Genomic DNA, 21,670 nt, shown 5'->3' with positions numbered 1-21,670 from the left:
CCCTCCAAGACGGGGGGAGCTCACCAGCTCCTGAGGAAGCCTGTCCCACCGAGGAACTGCTCTGTCATTTAGCTGAAAACCCTTTTGGTTTAATTGTAACCCAGAGTTTCTGTCTGGTCTGTCCCTGTGTCAACAGAAAACAACTCCACCCCATCCTCTATGTGACAGTCTTTCAAATACTTGAAGAGGGCTATCAATCGCCTCCCTTCCAGGCTAAACATGCCCACCTCCTGCAACCTTTTCTCATTGGACTTGGTCGCCAGGCCCCTCACCATCTTTGTTGCCCTCCTTTGGATGTGTTCCAGCTTGTCAACATCCTCCTTAAACTGTGGTGCTCAAAACTGAACACGGTGCTCCAAGTGAGGTCTAACCAGAGCAGAGTAAAGCAAAACCATCACTACACGTGATCTGGACACTATTCTTCTGTTGATACAGCCTAAAATCGTATTTGCCCTTTTAGTTACTGCATCACACAGCTGACTCATGCTCAGTGTATCATCCACTAAGACTCCTAGATCCTTTTCACATGTAATACTGGCAAGACAAGTCCCCCCATGCTATAATTATGGCTTTGATTTTTCCTATCTAAATGCAGAACTTTACATTTATCTCTGTTAAAATTCATTTCATTAGTTTTAGCCGTTGTCCATCCTGTCAAGATAATCCTGAATCTTGATTCTGTCTTCCACTGTATTTGCTCTCTCTCCCAGTCTAGTATCATTTGCAAATTTAGTTGCCCTCCCTGCTATTCCTTCATCCAAGTCATTTATAATGATGTTAAACAACACAGGGCCCAGGACAGATCCTCGAGGCACTCTACGTCACTCCTCTCCAAGAGGATGAGGAACCACTTACAAGCACTCTTTGGATGTGATCTATCAATCAGTTACAAATCCACCTAACGGTAGGAGGATCCAAACCACATTTTACCAACTTGTCAACGAGAGTATCATGTAGGACCTTATCAAAATATCCACGTTTTGATTATTTTGTCTGAATGCACCCTGACAGGGCAACATCTGACAAACCTATCAACGAAACTCATTAATTCACTTGTGTGTGTCAGGGAAGCACACTGGGGCATCAGCAGCCATGCACAGATCTGGACCTGGAGCACATGTTCTCCATCGCAAGGTACATGAGATCAGTTGCTAGAGCTGGAGACTCTCAAGTGGAGCCTGAGATTGGACTGTATCAACTACTGACAAGGGGAAAAGGCAGACGGGCCTACCACCTCCTACCAGGCCTGGCCATCTAGTGGCTTTGCACTGTCTGCCAATCACAGGTACATGTTGTGGACACACCTGAACTGAGACCTGGAGGGCATGATCCCCAGTGACTTAAACTGGAGAAGACGGAGACACTAAGAAGGGCATAAGGAACTGCTCCGTTGAGCCAGGCAAGGGTGAAAGGGCCAGGTCTCTCATATTTACACCCGACCAACACCAAGGCATCCTATTAGGTTGGATCCAGCTCAAAATTTCCACTTGTGCTAGGGCTCTTGCACAAATGGGAACTCAAGAAAAAGACTGCATCAGCACCCACGCTTATCGTAGCCCCACCTGCATCTCTCCATTTGTGCAAGGTCTTGTGCAACTAATTTCTGGGCACTAACGAACAGGGAGGAGAGTGGAACTGCTCTGAGCAAGTGGAACTCCTCTAAGTCCCCTTATGTTTCTGCTGCACCTCACTGGATCCAAGCCACTGTTTGCCAATGACAGCAGGCAACGTGGCACCACCGTTCCCTTCTGTTGCTCAAAGGCCTTAGACGATGCCACCCTCGGTGTAAATCTGTAAGCCTCAACAAGACAGACTGACAAGTTTCCAATTAAGCATTTTCTCAAGCATCCTTAGGTTAAACATCCAAATAATTTAAAACGTAATGACTACACAACAGCACACTCTTGTCACAACTTGCTAGTTAAATGCGGCTCGTTTAAAGAGAAGCCCACAAGAGCCACGTTGTCCAGCGCAATGGGTTGTGAACGGTGAGAGCAAACACACTAAAATGGAAAAACCAATATGAATGCCTTTCATCCCAGGCACACAGAATACTCCTTTCCTACAACACACAGACAGAGGGACACTGCCTATGTTCCCAGGGCTTGTTTTTAATATGCATTCCACAGCTTCATTCATGTGAAATGCAGAGAGATGAGTACGAGGCTGTGCGGCCAAACTAAAAATAAAATGAAATCTAAATTCTATGACCCACCAAACGCGGCTGTCAGTCAAACACTCATAGCATTTAGCAAAATTTATTTCAAGGTTACCAATCCGTTGGGAGTGAGGTGTATGGAGATTGTGGATAGATAAGAAATAAGAATGGGACATGTTAGCCATGGAGGAGAGAGGAGGAGTTGGGCAGAGAAATGAATACATTTTCCCCCTTTCTGTCCAACAATAATCAGACCATCATGAGCAAAATGGGTGGAATCAAAGCTTACTGCACCTACTGCGCAGCACAACAAGGTGGTGGAATCCTGAGATTTTTTTTTCTGGGAAAAGAGGTGGTGGAACTCAGTGGGTTGCCCTCGGAGAAAATGGTCACATGGCTGGTGGCCCCGCCCCCTGATCTCCAGACACAGAGGAGTTGAGAGTGCCCTCCGTGCTGCAGCGGCACAGAGGGCAATCTCAACTCCCCTCTGTCTGGAGATCAGGGGGCGGGGCCACCAGCCATGTGACCATTTTCAAGAGGTTCCAGAACTCCGTTCCACCGCGTTCCCCCTGAAAAAAAGCCCTGGGTACAGGGAACTGTTCCATTTCATATTGCAGGGGGGGAGATACCACATTTCTGTAAGGAGAAAACTAATCTAGCCAGGAGTGATTGATGCCAGAACGCTTCTCCCTAATGTGCTCATTTTCTTTTACTTGCAGGCATTTTCTTTAGATGGGAGAATGTTAATCCCGCAGTCTGAAGTGCTTCCCTCTATTCTGGATTCCACCGCCACACTCTGCTCAGGGCCAGCATCAAGGGCTGGAATGACTGGGCACCTGGCAAGGTGAGTGGCAGAGAGCCCACTGCCAGGCAGAGACACTTCATCCGTCTGATCCCGTCACCCCATGAGGAACGGGAGATCATCACAGAGGCGTTCTGCGTAAGTTCTGTGATCTCCCATTTGCAGCTGGGAGCGAGGTCTGGAAGAGGGAGTAGACGCTCTTTATGCTCCTTCTGAGCCCTTCTGGACCCTTTTGAGCCCTGCGGGCACCAATGCCATTCAAAGGAGAGTTAACGTGTTGCGCTCTGCTCCTCCTTCTGAAGCCCACGGAGCCCATCTTGCCCAGGACCCCACCAGGACCTGGAGCCTGCCCTGACTGGTCCATGTGCTGACCACACCTCAGGGCAAAGCTAGACCAGTCCATTTTTCACAGATTATGCCTGGCTTTCGTAACCCAATTTCCAGGCCATCAGTCACACATCACGCTGCTGGGAATGTGTTTCTTAAGTTCACAGGTCCCCAGTTCAAATCAGGACCATGGCAACAGGGCTTCAGCCTTCCTCCATTTTCCTGCCCAGAATGGTCTCAGGGGCATTATTGAGGGGAATGTGTAGCCAATCAGTACATGGGTAGTCCCTCCAGTGGGGCAAAGAGTACCCTGCAGGGCCATTTCAGATCAGGAAAATGGCACCGGAGAGGGTAAAGGCTGAAGCCCCTTTTCCTCCATACACCATTCCAGATGCAAACTAGATGCCTGTGCACTTGGGAAATGAGTTTCCAGCAAGGTGACATGGCTGAAGCTCTGAAAGCTGGGTCAGCAATAGGGTTGCCAAATCTAGGTTGGGAAATGTCTGGAGATTTGGAGGCATTGAGTCTGGGGAGGGCAGGGTTTGGGGAGGGGAGGTACAATGCCATAGATTCCGCCTTCCAAAGAAGCCATTTTCTCCAAAGGAACTGAGCTCTGCCATCTCATGCCTTGAGGTATGTTTTGGAAGTTTTTATGAGTTTTAATTGGTGTTTTAATGCTGTCAGACACCTTTCAACCCAAAACTGAAAACAAGGGAGACCAGATTTTGGGACTTCTGGGAGTCATGTAAATTGTGCAAATTAAACACCTGTTGATTATATTTTCATAATGTATCCTTCTCCTGCTGGCTATTGTGTTCACTGGAAATTCTGCTTTGTCTAAACTTTGGCCTCTGAATTCTATCAGGAGCAGCCTACTTTTTGCCAAGACTATCTTAAGGACTAGAAACACGACTTCTCACCCACAATCATGAATCGGCCAGCAGAGTCACCAGCACAGGTACCAGGCCCTGCAACAGACCCAGATGCCAGCTCTGCCCCTATATCTACCCAGGGAATACAATTACAGGACCCAATGGCATCAACTACACTGTCTCTGGCTCTTACAGCTGCTCATCCTCCAATCTGATATATGCCCTCATGTGCCAACAATGTCCTTCTGCTCTGTACATTGGACAAACCAGCCAACCTCTACGCAAAAGAATAAATGGACACAAATCTGACATTAGAAATGGAAACGTCCAGAAACCAGTGGGAGAACACTTCAGTCTACCAGGACATTCCATCAAAGACTTAAAGGTCGCTGTAGTTCAACAGAAACCTTTCAAAACAAAATCCAACGGGAGGCTGCTGAACTGGAATTCATATGCAAATTTGACTCTGTCAAGCTGCGACTGAATAGGGACTATGAATGGTTATCACATTACCACAGGTAACAGATTTCCTTTACAGAGGTGGGGTCTGGGGGAGCCCAGTGGCACCTGGCGTGGGCTTTCGGGGACCACAGTTCTCTTTGTCAGATGCATCTCACGGGGAGAGCTGTGGTTATCGAAGGCTTATACTACATAGGAATTGGATGGTCTAGCTGTTTTACTGCTGCAAACTAACACGACAAACTCCTTTGAAGCCTCACCCAAGCCAACTGACCGCCACACCAAAAGGAGATGTTTACATTTACTAGCAAAGGAATGTTTTGGTTGGATCCTCCCTCTCCCCCCCTAATTGCATCTTCTCTCTCCTCCCCTCCTCCCCCCTCCTCTTCTATATTTGACCAGTTTCTGTACCATGCAGCTGACGAAGAGAACTTGATTCTCGAAAGCTTATGCTACAATAAAATTGGTTAGTCTTAAAGGTGCTACTGGACTCTTTTTGATTTTGCTGTTATTCCAGCATCATTTTTGTGAATCGCAGCTCACTTCCCAATCCCATGCACATCTGAATCTGTGGGAATACATGCTGTTAGCCTTTATAGTGCCACTGGACTGCTGTTTTATCTTTCTGCCCACATAGTGGATGGCCATTTCTCCACCCATCCCCAAATAGGAAGAAATGGGCACCCAGAAAGATTCCAGTGTGCTGACACCAGCATCAAAAGGATGCAGTGGTCTCATGCCACGTGCCCAAACAAGCACAGAGGCTCACACTGAACCACCATTAAATCTGGCATAAAAGAAATCACAGCCTAAAATTCAATTCTGCTGTTTGCTGCAATGCAACTCACATTTTCCCATGTGTTTTAATTTGTCCCTGAATAAGGCATCTTCGGAGATGGCACTGCTGGCCACGCCACTTAAGGAGCGAGTGATGTCATCTGGAATGTAAAACACATCTGGGATCAGCTGGCAGTCGATGAAATAGAGGTGAATTTTTAGCATGATATGTAGCAATGAAGCCCGTTTGCTTGGCCGCTATAAATATGACTCTGGCCTCTACGACTGCACCAGGTGTTGTCCCTGAACAACTGGACTTCACAGAGAACTTTGCCTTAAAATATAAGAAGAACACAGAGGAAAGAGTCGATGTGAAAAGAGACCAAGGATATGAAACTGTCATTATTGAGGTCATTTATAGATTGATGGTCCACTTTTTAAAAAGTTTCCAAAACGGCACACAAATAAATCAAAAGATTCCAAAATCAATTTATAACAACTGAAATTACAAAAACACAACAAATAAAAAACATAATTCACGCAGTAAAGAAATTTTTTTTTAAAAAAAAAGTAAAACAAAGCTTGAATCCCATTTAAAGCCCCAGGGGATAAAAGGTCCTCATTTTGTACTGGAAGGACGTCTTGGATCTCTTTGAGGGTATTTCTTAAAGGGGGAGTAAGGATGGGAGACCGCCAATGAAGACCAGGGTTGCAGAGGTAGTCAATGGCAGACCACCTCTTGCCTTGAAAACCCTATTAGGGGATGCCATAAGTCAGCTATGACTTGACAGCACTCTTCACCCCCAGCCCCACCCCAAAGCCCTCTAGCCATCTGCCATATTTCTAATCAGGGCTGTAATTTCTCAGTCTGGTACAAACGTATCATTGGCTCCCCACCCACCCACCCTTTCAGGGTGCAAAATCCATCTTGGGAAATTCCTGTAGATTTGGGAGTGGTGCCCAGGGAGGGAGCTCAGCGGGATATAATGCCACACAGCTCAACGGGATATAATGCCTTTGAAGCTGCCGTTTCCTGCAGGGGAACGGACCTCTGTAGTCTGGAGATCACTTGTCAGTCTGGGAGAACTCCAGGCCCCATCCAGAAGTTGGCAACCCCTAATCCTGTCCCCATGCATACAATTTCATGAATCATTAAAAAAACGGACCATTTTATTTCTGAAGTGACATAAAATATCCTACGAATGGGATTGCAGCCAGCCCCCCCCCCCCCTCAGTGTCCCGTCCCCTTCGTTGACCTCCCTTCAAGGGTAGAGATATCCCCTGTCGCCAGCAATGCTTGGGCCCTGATCCTAATCCGTGAAGACAGAAGCAAAGGAAGACAGGAATCCTGTGTAGGTCACACAGGGCCGACTCTTCTGAGAGGAGGTAGTTCTCCCCGTATGCTGACTCCAAGCCATTTATACCCAATTCCCCTCAGGACCAGAACCAATGGGTTGAAATTAAATCAAAAGAGTTTTTGGCTAAACATTGGGAAGAAGTTCCTGACAATTAGAGCGGTCCCTCAGTGGAACAGGCTTCCTTGGGAGGTGGTGGGCTCTCCTTCTCTGGAGGTTTTTAAGCAGAGGCTAGGTGGCCATTTGTCAGCAATGCTTATTCTGTGAACCTGGGCAGATCATGATGGGAGGGCAGGAAGGGTGACATCAGTGCTTTGTTCTCGTGGCCCCTTCTTACATGCCCAGGGTAATGTCGATTGCCACCTTGGGGCCAGGTAGCAATTTTCCCCAGGCCAGTTTGGCTAGGGATCCTGAAGGCATGTTGCCATCTTCTGGGCATGGAGCAGGAGTCATTGGGGGTGTGGGGAGGGGAGGTAGTTGTGAATTTCCTGCATTGTGCAGGGGGTTGGACTAGATGACCCTTGAGGTCCCTTCCAACCTTATGATTCTATGATATGCAGGGCTGGTTCACATATGCAGGAGAATCACATGGTTGAATGGACCATACCACTTCAGGCTGCTGGGGAGGGGGTCCGACTTTTTCAAGCAAACAGAAAACCAGCAGCATAGCAGAATGAACGTTTCAACATCCCCCGCTTCTTTCTTGATGCACAATGAGGCTTTAACATGAGGCTCTAACATCCTTCAATGGCATCCTCAATGATCCACCTCCACCAACAGTCCGAAGCAGTCCAGTCCATTCTACCACCACCACCCCCCATTCTCCAACATGTGTGAACCAGGCCTCACTGTGTAATCGAGTGGCATGAAAAGCCCCGTCTCCTGTGCGTCAATGTAGAAGAAGACAATCCCGCAAACGTTCGGTGCTCTGGTCCCTGTAGCAGAAGCACAGCATCCATTTTCTGTTTGCAACCTCAGCTAAAATGGCCTCCTTTAACACTCATTTTGCCTCTACAGACAACGGCTCTAAATCTCTCCTGGGAGGCTGCTGCTCAGCTCAGTGGGTAAGGTTAAGTAGGATTATTCCCTTATCCTGCCCGCAAGTCAATATCCCTCTCATTCAAAGGATAAAGGACTTTGCATTTACTACAGTGGGGAACAGGTCACCACCACCCCACCCCAAGTCCAGATCCAGCATTCGACACAAAGTAGTCCTATTTTTTTAAAAAGCAGCTCTGTTCAAAAGGCACTGCAGACGTACAACACGGAGGCTCGAACCATATGCGTAGATGCCTGGATCCCATATGACTGGCTGCACCAGCTGTTTTTCCCAGGTCAGATGAAGAACAACTGGAGCGGATTTGTTTGTTTTAAACTGATTTTACGACTTGGAAAGCTGCCTCCCAAAGCTGTAAAATCAGTTTAAAACAAAGAACGTACGTTGAGAGAAAAGACCAGAACACTGTGGCCGCAATGAAGCCCGACTGCTCCTCTTCATGGCGCTTCTGAAGGATGGAGGGGGGGCGGGGTTGACCCGGATGGTCTGGCAGCTGCCGTAGCGGCTTTCTCTTTAGAGGTTACAACAGGACTGGGGGACAGAGGCTCCCAAAGTAGTTAAGAAGCAACCTCAGATATCAATATCTGGCAGGCTTCGAAGGAAGTTCACAGGTATCCAAATCCCAATGCAAATTAAATACTAAATGTCCCTTGGAGAATGGATTCTCAGTTGACTTAGATTCATGGAGCGGTTCCTGGAGATTCCCTGCTTTCCCTCTGACAGCCTTCAGTCCAAGGACAGATTGCCCTGCGCCCTGAACGGTATCTCAGATGATGGCTCGACCTCAGAGCTCACAGGTTCACAAAACTAGTATCTTGCTACCTGCAGTGCATATAATGGGCTTGTGACTGTGGCTCAGGCAATGACTGTGGATGTGAAAATCAATTTTTAAAAAACACACAAGCAAATTACACTACAGGAAAAAAAGCCAAAACATGAAAGCTCAGTCACATGTAATATTTCAGTTCCTCAACAATGGCAATGCGGAGAAACAATCCAATGTGACATACCTGCTACTGCAGGAGAGAAGCTGACATCATGACTGAGGACTACATTGCTCATCTTGGATTTCTTTGACTCGTATTTCAAGCGATCTAGAAAACGACAAAAATATTTCCCCCCACCTTGATGCAATTTGCCCAACCAGTGAGGAACATATATGTGGTGCGTCTTCTTGTGGCTTCCTTACTGAACGTTCGACAATTCATAGCTAAACGCGCAAAGCCTCTATTGAAAAGCATCGTCTGAATCACAGCAGAAGCACTCTCCATGGGGTTTACCCGTGATGGTTCAAGGGCATGTGCAAAGAAAGAGTAGCTGCAGCGTTAAAGTGTTGGACGAGGATCTGTGAGAGCCAGGTTTGAATCCTTGCTCTGCTGGGGAAGCTCACGGGGTGAACTTGAGCCCGTCCACACTGTGAGGGTTGCTGTGAGGATAAAATGAAGGAGATGAGAATGAAAGCCTCTTTGTGATTGGGGAGAAAGGTGGAGTATAAATGAAGTAAAGAAAAGTAAAGGAAGTTCAGTGGGGTAGAGCCTGCTTAGGCATACAGGAAGTCCCAGGTTCAATCCCCAGCATCTCTAGTTAAGGGATCTTTGGGAAGCCCTTTGCCCAGGGCCTTGGAAAGCCACTGGCAGCTAGAATAGAAAGTGCAGGACTGCATGGAACAACGGTTTGACTCTGTTCAGTAGGCTTCTCTGCTCATATAGGAAGGAACCAGAGCCCAGTGGCAGAACACACACAGTCTACCAAAGGTCTCAGGTTCAAACCCTGACCCCCTCCAATTAAAATGAGCTTAGGTAGCAGGGCTGGGAAAGATTTTCGCCAGAGACATTGGAGAGCTGCTGCCAGACATTAGAAAACAAAAGCATCAGGATAAGGCAGCTTGGCATGTTCGTACAATGTTGCAGTGACCAAGGCATCAGCTTCCACATATGAATCAGTTCAAATGCAGCAATCTAAGACTGAGAATGTTTGGTTCATCTTCGTGGCTTCTGTACAGTTCCACACTGGGAATGTGCATGCACAGGCCAGCCACAGAGAAGATTTCGGGAAGACTACGAGTGCCCTCCTCAGTTTTTAATGCTCAATAGACATTCTAGTGAAGAATACAACTGCATTAAAGAAGATAAGTTTCTCTCTTTCTCTTTGTTGTTATGGCTCAAAATAGTCTTCTTCAAGATGCTGGAAAACACCAACCTGACTAAAGGCACCTGTACCCTCCCTGGTACCCTTAAAAAGGCTAGACAAAGGGCTAAGTCCAGAGGTGTGGCCTGCCCGAGCCTCCCCACGACGGTTCTTTTCCAAGGCTGTGGCTTGGAGAGAATGAAAGAATAACACCCCTCCTCCTAGTCATTTGATGTTTTTGGTGGGAAAGCACCAAAGGGAGGAGGCGCACTCCTAATAAATCTTCTCTATGGCTTGCCTGCATGTGCAGAGTCCCAATGTGTGCCTGCATAGAAGACCACATGATGAATAACAGTTACAGGTAAGTGCAACCCTGTTTTGCATGTACTCATGGGTGCCAAGGTAGACCACAAGTTCATGATTTGCATACTTGAGAACTCAGAGAAACAGATGACAGGAAAAACTATGATTGCCAATGACACTGTGGAACTGTGATACTGTTTTTCTTTCAAAATTGGGACTGAATGAAACAGAGTGAATCCCCATCACGTTAGAAAACACACACCGATGACTCCAAAAGGACCCATTACCTCTCTCTAGAGCAAGGAGGAAGTCTCGATTCCTCTGCAGCTCCTTCATGAACTCTTCGTTCTGCAGAAAGAGGGCGATCCGCTCGTCTTCTAGGTACTGTTTCCACTTCCTCTCTTGGTCCAATGAACCTTGAGGTCCCCGACTTTCCTGGCTTGGTGCAGTCTGGTGGCAGCTTTGTGAACTCTGCACAAAGAGTTCTGGTTTCAAAAAGGAGCCACTTACTAGGCAATGAAAGCAACATTTCTGGACTGCCACCGTGGACACTCAACCACCAATCCTGCAGAGTACCTTGTTCCAGCCTATTGGTGACCCATCCCAACTCTTGCTGCATGTCCTTCCTATGGCCAGAGTCAGGGGCTAGGGTGGTGTCATGATGAACCCCTCTGACCAACCCTCTGACCAGGCCAGTGACTCAGACCAGGAGGGCTCAAGGTCAGGGTGGGCCCAACGCTGCAGAGGTACTGGCTGGCCATGCGCTAGCAGTGCCAGAGACCAGTCTGACAGAGCCTGCAAAGGCCAACCATGCCCCAACAGCACTAGAGACCACCCCACCAGAACCTGCAAGTGAGTCCTAGCTGCCTGCCTCTGAGATCACCACTGGGCCCCTGCCAAGCAGAACACGAACCGGCCCCGCAGCCCCTCCAGATCAGCTCCCACGGTGCAGGAACGGTGGTGGCGAAGGGCCTGGGCAGAGGTGGCACAAAGGAGGCAAAGTGCGAGGCTGGCAGGACGTCACTTCCCTGCAGACTCAGAACAGGCGTGAAATACTTCCTTGCAGGATCATATCCAGAGCAAACTTTAGCTTCCTGACTTCCAGCACCTGCCAGCAAACGCAGCGGAGCCAGATCACCCCTCCGCCCCTCTAGGCTTGAGAGAGCCGCACTGCTGGATCAACCAGTCCAGGAGGTGCAAGCCCTGGCTCCTGCTCCCTCAGAGGCCAGCTAGTCAACTGCCTGACTGACTCCTAGTAAGTCCAGCTAACCAGGTTGAGGACAGGTGGATCCTGGTGTTCTCCCGGAATTACAATTGAGCTCCAGGTGGCAGAGATCCGTTCCCCTGGAGAAAACGGCTGCTTTGGAAGGTGGACTCCGTGGCATCACATCCCAGCTGAGCTCCCTCCTCTCCCCAATCTCTTCCCTTCCCAGGAAGGGAAACCCTGCAGCAAAGTTCCAGACCAGAGCTGGCAACCCTGAGACAGATCATAGGCCAGCTCTCCACCTGACCTCCCTCTGGTGTGCTGGTCAAGAGTTTCTCTGAAAGGAAAAGGCCGATCAGGGTATATGCTACAGACATAACCAAAGACATAACCAATGGAGGTCACTGTCGCGTGCTTGATGCAGCCTCCCTCACTTTGGCTCATGCTTCATTGTGGGCTACGTCGGAGGGCGGAGAGGATGAGCCGGCCAAGGGCCACGCCATCCAAGGTGGGCAGCAGCACTTGGCGGTCCTTCCAGTTTGCAGAACTGAAAGAAGCTCCCTAAGCCAGGCCAAGGATGGTTTGATCTTAAGCCGGAGTGAGGAAGAGGGCTGGATCCAAAAGTAATGTTCTGGCAACCCGAAAAAGGCACTAGACAAAACTCCTAGCATTTAAACCAGCATTGGCCAATCTTGAGGCTTCCTACTTCCTCCCACCTGCAAGAGCTGAGGGAGCAGGTTCCCATTTCCTTTTGCGCCTAAAAAGGGCACTGAAGCCAAAGAGCATTCGCAGACAGCTAGCTCCCAGCCTCCGGATTTCTGATCCGTGCCTGCCCTGGTCCACTGTCAGCAGCTTACGTCAAAGGGGGAAACTCAACTGGCTACCCTTTCAAGTACTAAATAATAATGAAAATAAAATTCACTTCTCACCTGTACCCTGTCCAATTGCTGGGGCAAGATGCGGAGGAAGTCATCGGGAAGGTTGCCTAGCAACGGGGGATTCCAGTTCCTGTACCGCTGTTGTGCCTGAGGGCCACTGGAATTCTGGACATCAGTCCTGTCAGAGCAAGGACAAAGGGCTGTTAAGCTGAAGTTTCCCAATCAGGGAGTCTTGAAAAGCCATCTCCTTTGGCTGCCCCTAAGGGCCTTTGGTTTCTTTTGGCTCTGCAGAATCTCCAAATAATTCTCAGCCCCTGAGAAGGTATGGAAGAGGTGGTGTTCCCATAGATACAAAGGCACCCCAGCAAAGTTATTAAATTGGCATAAACTTTTGGAATGGATTTCAAACCGAGCTCCGGGCGGAGTTGACCAGAGGTTCAACAAATCACAGCAGACAAACTTCACAGAAAGCTACCAGGCCCTTTTTCTTGCTCACCCCCATGTCCACGGAGGACTGGGGGGGGGGGAGCATGCAATTTCCATTCATAAAAGGTGACCATAAGGCCAGCAGACCTCACAGAATCTGCCCAGGAATTCTCTGAAATTGCATGCAGGGGAGAAGATGGGAGGAATCCTTGAAACTGACTGTTGTGCACCAACACTGTGGAAGCCGTGGCTGTAATTCCCTGTGTTCAAATCAGTCAAACAAATCTTGTGGGGGCCCTTGCTTCTCTCCCCCCCGCCCCCGCCTTCCTACATAGGAAGAGCTGGATCAGACAAGGATCCAGCAAATTCAACTTCCCGTTTTTCACAGTAGCCAATCAGATGCTTCCATGAAGCACACCACCCTTCACCTCCTTCCCAGCAACGGGAATTCAGAGATAAATATCAACAATAGACAGGAAATAGTATGGCTGGCTAATAGCCATTTGATAGGTCAGTTCTCCCCCATGAATTGATTTTCTAAATCTACCTAAGTCAGTGGCCATCACTATGTCTTGTGGCAGTGAATGGTATGTTTAGGCAGGGCCGGATCTAGAGGGGGGGCAGGGGGGTAGTCTGCCCCCGGCGCCGCCAGGGAGGGGGCGCCAGAAGCAGCTCCCAGAGCGTGCAGGCGGCAGCATGGGCAGCCGCGCTGCCTTTTGCTTGCCCCACGGGACAGGGGGCGGCTGGCTTGCAGCGCACCCCCTGTCCTGCAGGGCAGGCAAAGGGCAGCGCGCCCGCCCACGCCACTCGCTTGCCCCGTAGGAGAGGGGGCAGCCGGCCGCCCCCTGTCCCGCAGGGCAGGCACATGGTGCGGGCAGCCTCGCAGCCCCCCACACTGCCTTTTTCTTGCTCCGCAGGACAGAGGGCGCGCGGCAAGCCGGTTGCCCCCTGTCCCACGGGGCAGGCGAAAGACAGCGTGGGAGGCTGCAAAGCCGACTGCGCCATTCGCTTCTGAAGCGAATGGCGCGGGCAGCTTCTCAGCCCCCCGTGCTGCCTTCGGCGCACAGCGTGATGACATCATCAAAATGACATCATCACGCCGCGTCAGGAGCGTGCGCACACGCAAGGGCTGGCAAGCGTTGCCCCGGGCGCCGGGAGCACTAGATCCGGCCCTGTGTTTAGGGGAAGAAGCTGGGAAGAGCCCCCTAGCCTAGCTGGCTAGCAGCAGCTGAATAATATCTAGCTGACTTTGTTTCCCCCCTGCTCACAGGTACTTAAAAGTGCAAGCCATTGGACATGAACCAAAGAGCTGGCAGGAAGATCTCGCTGAGACTTACAGAGGGCAATTCCCACAGCTGCTCTGTGGGTGCAGGGAAAGTGAGTCAAGTCCAGATGCAACTCATTACAGAACATAACTGCCCTTTAGTCCAAACCATTCCCTTCTCTTGTCTATCTGTGTTGGTATTTTTTAAAACTGTAAGCTGCTTTGGGTCCCTAGCCAGGAGAAAGTGAGTGTGAGTGAGTGTCTGTGTGAGTGTTGTATACAAAGTCTTCCCTTTAACCTGTCCTGAACTTAGCGCCCACTGATTCCTAGGACTGTCCCAGACTATCTGTCGTCTAACCCTTGACAGATCCTTTTCATTCATTCCTCTTTAATCTCATTCCTTTTCCTTGATAAGACTGCTACAGTCTACCCATCTCTGTCCCAAGGCCTGCTGTAGCCCTCACATGATGTTGCTGGGATCACTCGAACACTTCACAGACTTCCCTCTTCTCTCCCTGGACTTGTCCTTCTTGAATAAAAGAAGCTTGAATGTCAAGGCGGGGCTGGGAAGGATAATTTCTTCCCATCTTCTGCAGGATCGGTGCTGCCCTCCCAAAAGTGTTGTCCCGGATAGCTAGCTAAGGGGAAGGTAGCACTAGCTGCCTCCTAGTTTAAAGCTCTGATCTTTAAGTGTGCAAACAAGAAGAACTGCCCTATTTATTCATATCATTGTAGGGCAGGAAGACGTTTTAAGTAGTAATCCAATCAGCTGCCCTTAGCATCTAAGACAGAAGTAATAAATATTCCCCATCCGATCTTTAGCAGAAACTTTTCAGCTCAAGGGAGCACTGGTATAAGAAGTTCAGTGTGGCTACTTTATCTGTATTCCATATTTGTGGCCACAAATCGCACTATTTTATCCTAAGGTTGCCAGGTCCCCTTACCCTCCTGGTTGGGGGGGGGGGCTGGCACTTATCTCTAGTTCTTTCTCGCACACAGCATGATTGCATCACTTCTGGGAGTGACATCATCGCTCAGGCCCCGGGAGTGCTCCTGGGCTTCATGCCAGACCTCCTGGGGACCTGTGCAATGACGTCACTCCTGGGACTGATGTTGTCGTGCCGCACTGGGAGTGTAGCCCGGGAGGCTCCCCCCTGCACCTTTTCCCCCACCAGCCAGGTGAGTGGTGGCAGGGCAAGGAGGCTGAGAGCAGGGGATCCCCTGCCCCCACCAGGGGACCGGCAACCCTACTTTATCCATATCTCCTACTCACTTCAGTATTGCTATGGGCCCAAACTCTGCACACACACACACACGCACACACACACACACACACAATCCAGAGTTTGGGTGGGATCCAGGACCCAGACTCAATTGGCAACTTCTATCGATTCCCACTTCCTACAGCTGACCCTTTTCATTTTCTTCCTCAGCGTCCTCTATTCCCCACCTCCAACAGCATTTTGTGGAGGTCAGTGGGTTGCTGCGGAAGAACAGAGGCAGGAAAATTCCATTCTGCTTTTTTAATTATTTTTTAAAAAAAGAAAAATCCATTCTGCTATTGAAAAATTTAGTCTGGATCCAACCCTTTGGAAACCCTGAATGTCCAAAGCAGGAACATCTGCAAAATGCAAAGATATGCCAACAAGAAAAATGTCCATAAACTCCAGGCACCAGGTTTCCTTAGCACTGAATTTTGAGGGGGCGCCAGTGATCACACACTTCATATTGCAAGACTGTGCCACACAAACACAATAATTAGGCACAGAATTCAGCAGCTTGAAAAAGACACTTATCTCTTACGGATGGGCACCTTACTCACCAATTTCCCAGCCCTTAAGATTACCAACAAAATATTAGGTAATGCCTAGAGAAATGTCATAAATCAGAGGTAGAGGTTGGGGGGGGGGCTGAGCAGGATTCCGTGGTCAGGTTTTTACCCCTCTCCATGAAGAGCAAAAGCAGAATTATGCAGAACTGGACAAGATATGCAAATGTGACTTACAGTGCAGTTCTGAACCGAGTTGCCCCCTCCTAAACCTGCTGCCTACCCTGCAAATCTACCTAATTTATGCAGGCTGCAGAACTCACCATTTGAGCAACCCTGTTGCTGCCCCGTGCGACCCTTAGATGAGAATAACAATAAGCACATTGGACTGAAAAAGTTCTATGTGAGTCAGGAAAGGATTACAAATAAACTTGAAGGGAACGGGAGAAGACCAAGAACCACCCACTAAGTGCAGTTCTTCTGAACTCTCCGCTGTGCCAGGATTTTAGGAGACTGGAGACAACAGGCAGGACTTCCTTAATTGGCCTGCACAAGAGAAGGCCCCTTGGAAGAGGCGCAGGAAGCCAAGGAGCAAGGAACAGACAAGGAAGGAGCAGAGGCAGCCACATTCTGGTAGGTCCCAGATCAACAAGGAGAGGACTTGCTTGTTGCTGCTAAATGTTTCCTTATTAGAACATCCCATGAAAGCAAGAGGGGGAAAAACCTTTTCCGGGAATGTACTACTCTACCAAATGGGACCGTCATGTTTGTGATGAGAAAAAGTGGCAAAATAATAAAAGTATTCTTCCAATGAGCTGAAGGTAGCATGTGTGGGGTCTTAACCTCTGTTATCTTCCCAACAACTCAGTGAATGACAAACGGTGTCTTAGACCCAGGTTGCCCAATTAAATGCATCTGTCTAAAGAGATTCAAACTCAGGTCTCTCCTGGAAACCCAACACTCTATCCACTGTACCACAAAGGCTCTCTGTTCAGCAATGAACAGCCAGGGCGATACAAAGTGCTCAACTAGCATTCTCCCTCTGACTGAATGTCATGTCTGATTGTCTATCAGTAAGGCGGTGAAACAGGGGTTACCCACAGACAAAACTCTGTGGGTCACCCCCTACACACTTGGAAACTTCCTAAGTACGTCAGAAAAAAACTTCAGAATTTCATTTTTTAAAGGTTAATATAAACTTTTAAAAAATGGTCTGACAAAGACTGAACATGCTTAATGCCAAGGGCACTTGAGAGTCAGTTAAAAATAAAGAAAGAGGGAGAGAGGAAAATCGTTTTGCTCTAGGATTGCCAACTCTGAGTCAGGAAATTCCTGGAAATTCAGGAGTGGAACCTGGAGAGGGTGGAGTTTGGGAAAGACCTCAGTGAGGCCTAATGCCTTCGAGTCCACCTTCAGAGTAGTGGTTTCTTCCAGAAGAGGTAACCTGAGCTGTGATTCCAGGAGGTCTCCAGGCCCCACACGAAGGTTGGCAACCCTAGCCTGCTCATACCATTACTTGGTCATATAAGCTGAGAGGAAGAGATCTGGGTCAGGGAGAAATTTTGCAATGGATTATCTCCTCCCCTGCCACCATGATTCCTCACAAGTCCCCTCAACTTACATGAAGTGTGGACTTTGTGAGCTCCAAAAACAGGTTTCTGCTTACCTGGGAGGCGGGGTTGGGGGAGCTTGTGGATACTGTCTGTCAAACACGTGCATGTCGTAGGAAGGGGGTGAGTAAACGGGGGGTGGCTCTTCATCAGAACTATCTGGTTCCAGAGTCCGTTCCAGGATCTAATCAAAAAAAGACACAGAATTGGAATTACTTCAAACATTGCAGAGGACAAAGCAGGGACCCTGAGGGACTGCGGTTTCTCTTCCCCCACCTTCTCTACTAGTGCTATAAGACATGCCTATAGCTTTTTGGAGCTCTATGCAGTTGGGTGCATGTATGAAACAACTTCCCATAAGAATTACTTGTATCACACAGTAAGTATCTGCAGTGACACCACAGGTGCTTCAACAATACACGTGGGATGGCAGATTCAAATGAACTGCAGCCCCACAGACACCTAACCACATGGAAGCAATTTCTTAAGGCCACAAAGTCACAATCAGCCCACGGGAAATACTGGTGTCGGGGGAGGGGGGCAGAGTGTGTTCAGGGTTCCAAGATGGGGAAATTACCTTTCCTTCTCCTTGCAATTTACAGCCCCTTCTGTTTCTAGGATGCAAGTGAAGTCCCTGAGAATCTGTTGTGACATCACAGGCAGATCAGCTAACGGCTGCAGGGCTTGCTGGCGACAGCCCTCGAGGGAGGTGGCCCACGAATTCCGGCCCTGGGTGTCGTGATCCCCCCAGCTGGCTCTGCACTCTGACTCAGAGGCCTCAAAGGAGGAGCCTGGGAAGCCGGAAACATGGCCGGGGGAGAGAACTCAGGGAGACCCCTGCACGGTAGACAACCCAGCCCTGTGTGTGCCAGAGGCTGCCCCCGAGGAGCCTGCCCCCGAGGGCCCTCCCCCAGAACTTCCCTCTCTCCCCCCACATTCCAGGGAGACCAAGCGCAGTCCAGGAGCTCACCACGACCTGCCTCCACCCAGCTGGAGCAGCAGAGCACGGACTTGCGCTGGGGTAGCCGAGGGGCGATGCAGTGCCAGGTTAGCAGCCCGTGTACCAGCTGGGAAACCAGAGAGATGGCGCTCCCTCAAGGATTCCGGCCCAACGGAGCCCTCCCAGGAGAGTTCCAGAAACTGCCTCCAGAACAGCTGGGGCTGCTTTTCCTCAGTCTATTCAAGCTGGGGGCCAGGAAGCGAGCGCTGCTGGGTCAACCGGTGCACGAGGCTGCAACCCTTGGGCGCCAGCTCCAGCCCCCACTAGGCAAGTCCTGGCTCTCAAGGAGACCAGCACACCGGGAAGCCTGAGGCCAGAACCCTGGGAGCGAATTTTTAACTGCCAGGGCCCCACAGGTAGAGGAAGGGAGCAGATGGGCCTTCCTGCCTCCACCTGTTTGGGGCTTCTGCACCTCTCCCTTTTCCAGCCAAGACAGCTGCCATTTTAATTGCCAGAGTCCCTGTGGGACCCTCTTCAAAGACACTCAAGCAGCAGCAAAAGAATCTGCAAATTGCTGAGGAAAGACGGACACAATCCATAACGAACATAAACCAAGAAACGGCAGGAAGAGACTGTAAAGAGCTTCCAGGGAATTTGCAGAAGAGATACTTAATTTGTGTTATTGCAATGTATTCATTTTTGAAAGCTGTCTGGAGTCTCAGAGAGGTGGGCAAACACTTTTCAAATAAATGTATGTATAATGGAAGAAAAGAGGAAAGCCCAGAGAAGCTTTCCCAGAGAAGCCCAGAAGCAAAGCAGCTGACTGAATATTTTCTCTGGCTGTTCGTTAGTATAATAGAGAAGAAGGCCGTTTTCACACGGCTTACCGGCCACGGAACATTGCGCCGAGCTCCCGGAACGACAGCGTCTTCCTGGCGCGATTTCGCACGAGAACTCCTGGCGCGATTTCCGTGGCCAGTAAGCCGTGTGAAAACGGCCGAAGTCGTGGGATGAAGAACTCAGATCTTCTCAACTGCTGACAACCACCCCCCAACTATCCAAGGCACTAGACACACATTACGGCCTGCTAGGCACTCGATTCTCCCTCCTGCCCTTGTGGTTCTAAGCAAATCAGAGAAACAGGAGGCCTGTTATGTCCCCAGTGAGCTGCCAAGGAGGGACATTGTGCTGCATTCGGCTCCGGGTCACACAAGTCATGCAGGCTTACAGTCACAGCAAGTCTGGGAAGATTCCCAGCAACTTGCCCTTAATTGACCCAGGACATAACACCCTTTGACACCAGCACCAGTCAGGATTCCATCCCAATCGAGATCCTCGCTTGAAAGTTGGGGCTTGCACCTACATCTTTGGGATGTTTTTCAAATCCATAAATAGTCAACAAGCGTCATGCAACACAAAACCTGCTTGCAGTTGTCGTTTCTGCTCGAGATGACCTGTCCTTTTCAGATCCACTTTCAAACTATGCAAGACAGTTGGATTAATTTTGCCACGGCTGCTACCGTTCAGGTTCTCCCTCCTTGTGTTTTCTTTGTGTGCTGCAAAGCTTTTCTGTCTGAGGTTTCCTTTCGCCATTTTGAAACAGCAGGATTTGAGTCCAGTGGCATCTTAGAAACAAACAAGATTTTCAGGGTGTAAGCTTTCAAGATTCCAAGCTACCTTCTTCAGACAAGGAGGAGGAGGAAGAAGGGAGCTTGGACTCTTTACACCCTGAAAATATTGTTGGTCTCTAGGGTGCCACTGGACTCAATCCTGTTGTTCTACTGCAGACCAACACGGCTACCTACCTGAAACTATCCATTTTGAAACAGTGTCAAGGCAGCGTGGTATAGCTGGATTAGAAACGGAGAGAACTGGGTTCAAATCTGCACTGCCATGGAAGCTTACTGAGAGACCTTGGGCCAATCACTCTCTCTCAGCCACAGAGTAGTTCTGAGGGTTAAATATAGGCGGGGGAAATGAAAATGTAAGCGGCTTTGGATTCCCAGTGGGGGAATCAATGGTTTGACTCAGTATAATGTAGCTTAATATATTTATTTATTCATGCATGTTATATTTGGGAGAGGCCATAGCAGAATGCAGGCCTTGCATAAGGTCCCAGGTTCAGTCCTTGGCATCGCGAGTTAAGCAGTCACAGGGACTGGGGAAGCGGCTTTCTCTGTCTCAGACCCTTGAGAGCCACTGCCAGTTAGAACAGACCAATATTGAGCTAGATGAGCCAATGGCCTGTTTCTGGGGGTGAGGAGAGGAAATCTAGCCCTTTACCATTCTAGAAGTGAGGAGGTAACAAGGCTAAACCAAGCAAAAATCCAGAATGAAGTTCCACATACAAGTTTAAAACATTTCATAATTCAACTTCAACTTTTACAACTTCAACTTTTACTTTGAGGGACATTTTTTTCCTCAAAGACTTCTGTTTCATTCTTTCATTTGTTCATTACGGTCCTAAGATTAGTATACATATTAGTCAAGTGAGGATACAATTAAAAGGAAAAAAGATCAGCTTTAAGAACTTTTAAAATACAATTTCCGTAATTTAAAAATTAATGCACAAAATTTAGCGATTTGATGTGTAATCCTAAAATTTTTATCAGATAAAAACTAGCGGAGCCTTGCATTATTGGTGGTTAAATGACCGGGGATCATATCAAATAACTGGGTAATGAATCTGAGACGAACCTCCCTATAAAATGGACAACTAAAGAACATGTGCTCAACAGACTCAGCCTGTCCTAGGAGGCATGAGCACAACCTTTGTAGGTAGGGGATTTTGTTGTACCTGCCTTCGATAACCGCAGATGGAAGAGCGGAGCACCTGGCTAATCCAAAGACTTCTGTTGAATTTTAAGGCAACTGAATCCAAGACGGACCAATCGCCACATTGTTCAGCTGTTTTCGAATCTCCTTTTCTCTATATTCTCCAAATTCTAAGAATATCTGGCAACCGTAATGTTGAAAACAATCTGCGTTAGGTTTGGCAATGTCCAAACTATGCACTATGCCAAGGCTTGAGGTGCACATTGTAAAACTAAGCTGCCATGTTGGATATATCCACCTATCTGTACCTCTCAGAATGGTGAAAGCAATACAGCCACTCTTGGAGCCCACCAGCTTTCCTCCGCATGCACCTAAGTGCTTTACACTGGATCAGAGCCTTAAGCCATGCCAAAGCACTATTAGACTATTGCATAATTAAAAGCAGCTACTGGAAACCCCTAAAATTTGCAGGGGCTATCTTAACTGCCCTCCAGAAGGAAAAAAATCCAGCAAGCATTGATCTGAGGAACAGAGCCGTCGTACAGGTTGATACTGAGAGAGGTGATCT

General features: G+C 48.8%; 1 protein-coding gene across 3 annotated transcripts in view; it reads right to left on the bottom strand.

Annotated features, from left to right (window-relative positions):
* CUEDC1 (CUE domain containing 1) overlaps positions 1-21,670 on the bottom strand; it is an 87,214-nt gene that overhangs the window by 6,455 nt on the left and 59,089 nt on the right. For 2 of the 3 annotated variants that reach the window (XM_055001683.1, XM_055001682.1), the window contains exons 4-8: positions 17,444-17,571; positions 12,371-12,497; positions 10,525-10,708; positions 8,818-8,901; positions 5,467-5,556 (exon numbers count right to left, since the gene is read on the bottom strand). In XM_055001683.1, coding sequence (XP_054857658.1) covers positions 5,467-5,556; positions 8,818-8,901; positions 10,525-10,708; positions 12,371-12,497; positions 17,444-17,571 — 613 coding nt within the window. The remainder of the gene's footprint in view (positions 1-5,466; positions 5,557-8,817; positions 8,902-10,524; positions 10,709-12,370; positions 12,498-17,443; positions 17,572-21,670) is intronic. The other variant, XM_055001684.1, reaches the window with a different exon arrangement.

This window comes from Eublepharis macularius, chromosome 17, assembly GCF_028583425.1.
Source record: "Eublepharis macularius isolate TG4126 chromosome 17, MPM_Emac_v1.0, whole genome shotgun sequence".
NCBI lineage: Eukaryota > Metazoa > Chordata > Lepidosauria > Squamata > Eublepharidae > Eublepharis > Eublepharis macularius.
This window is presented reverse-complemented; position numbering and strand designations above follow the sequence as displayed.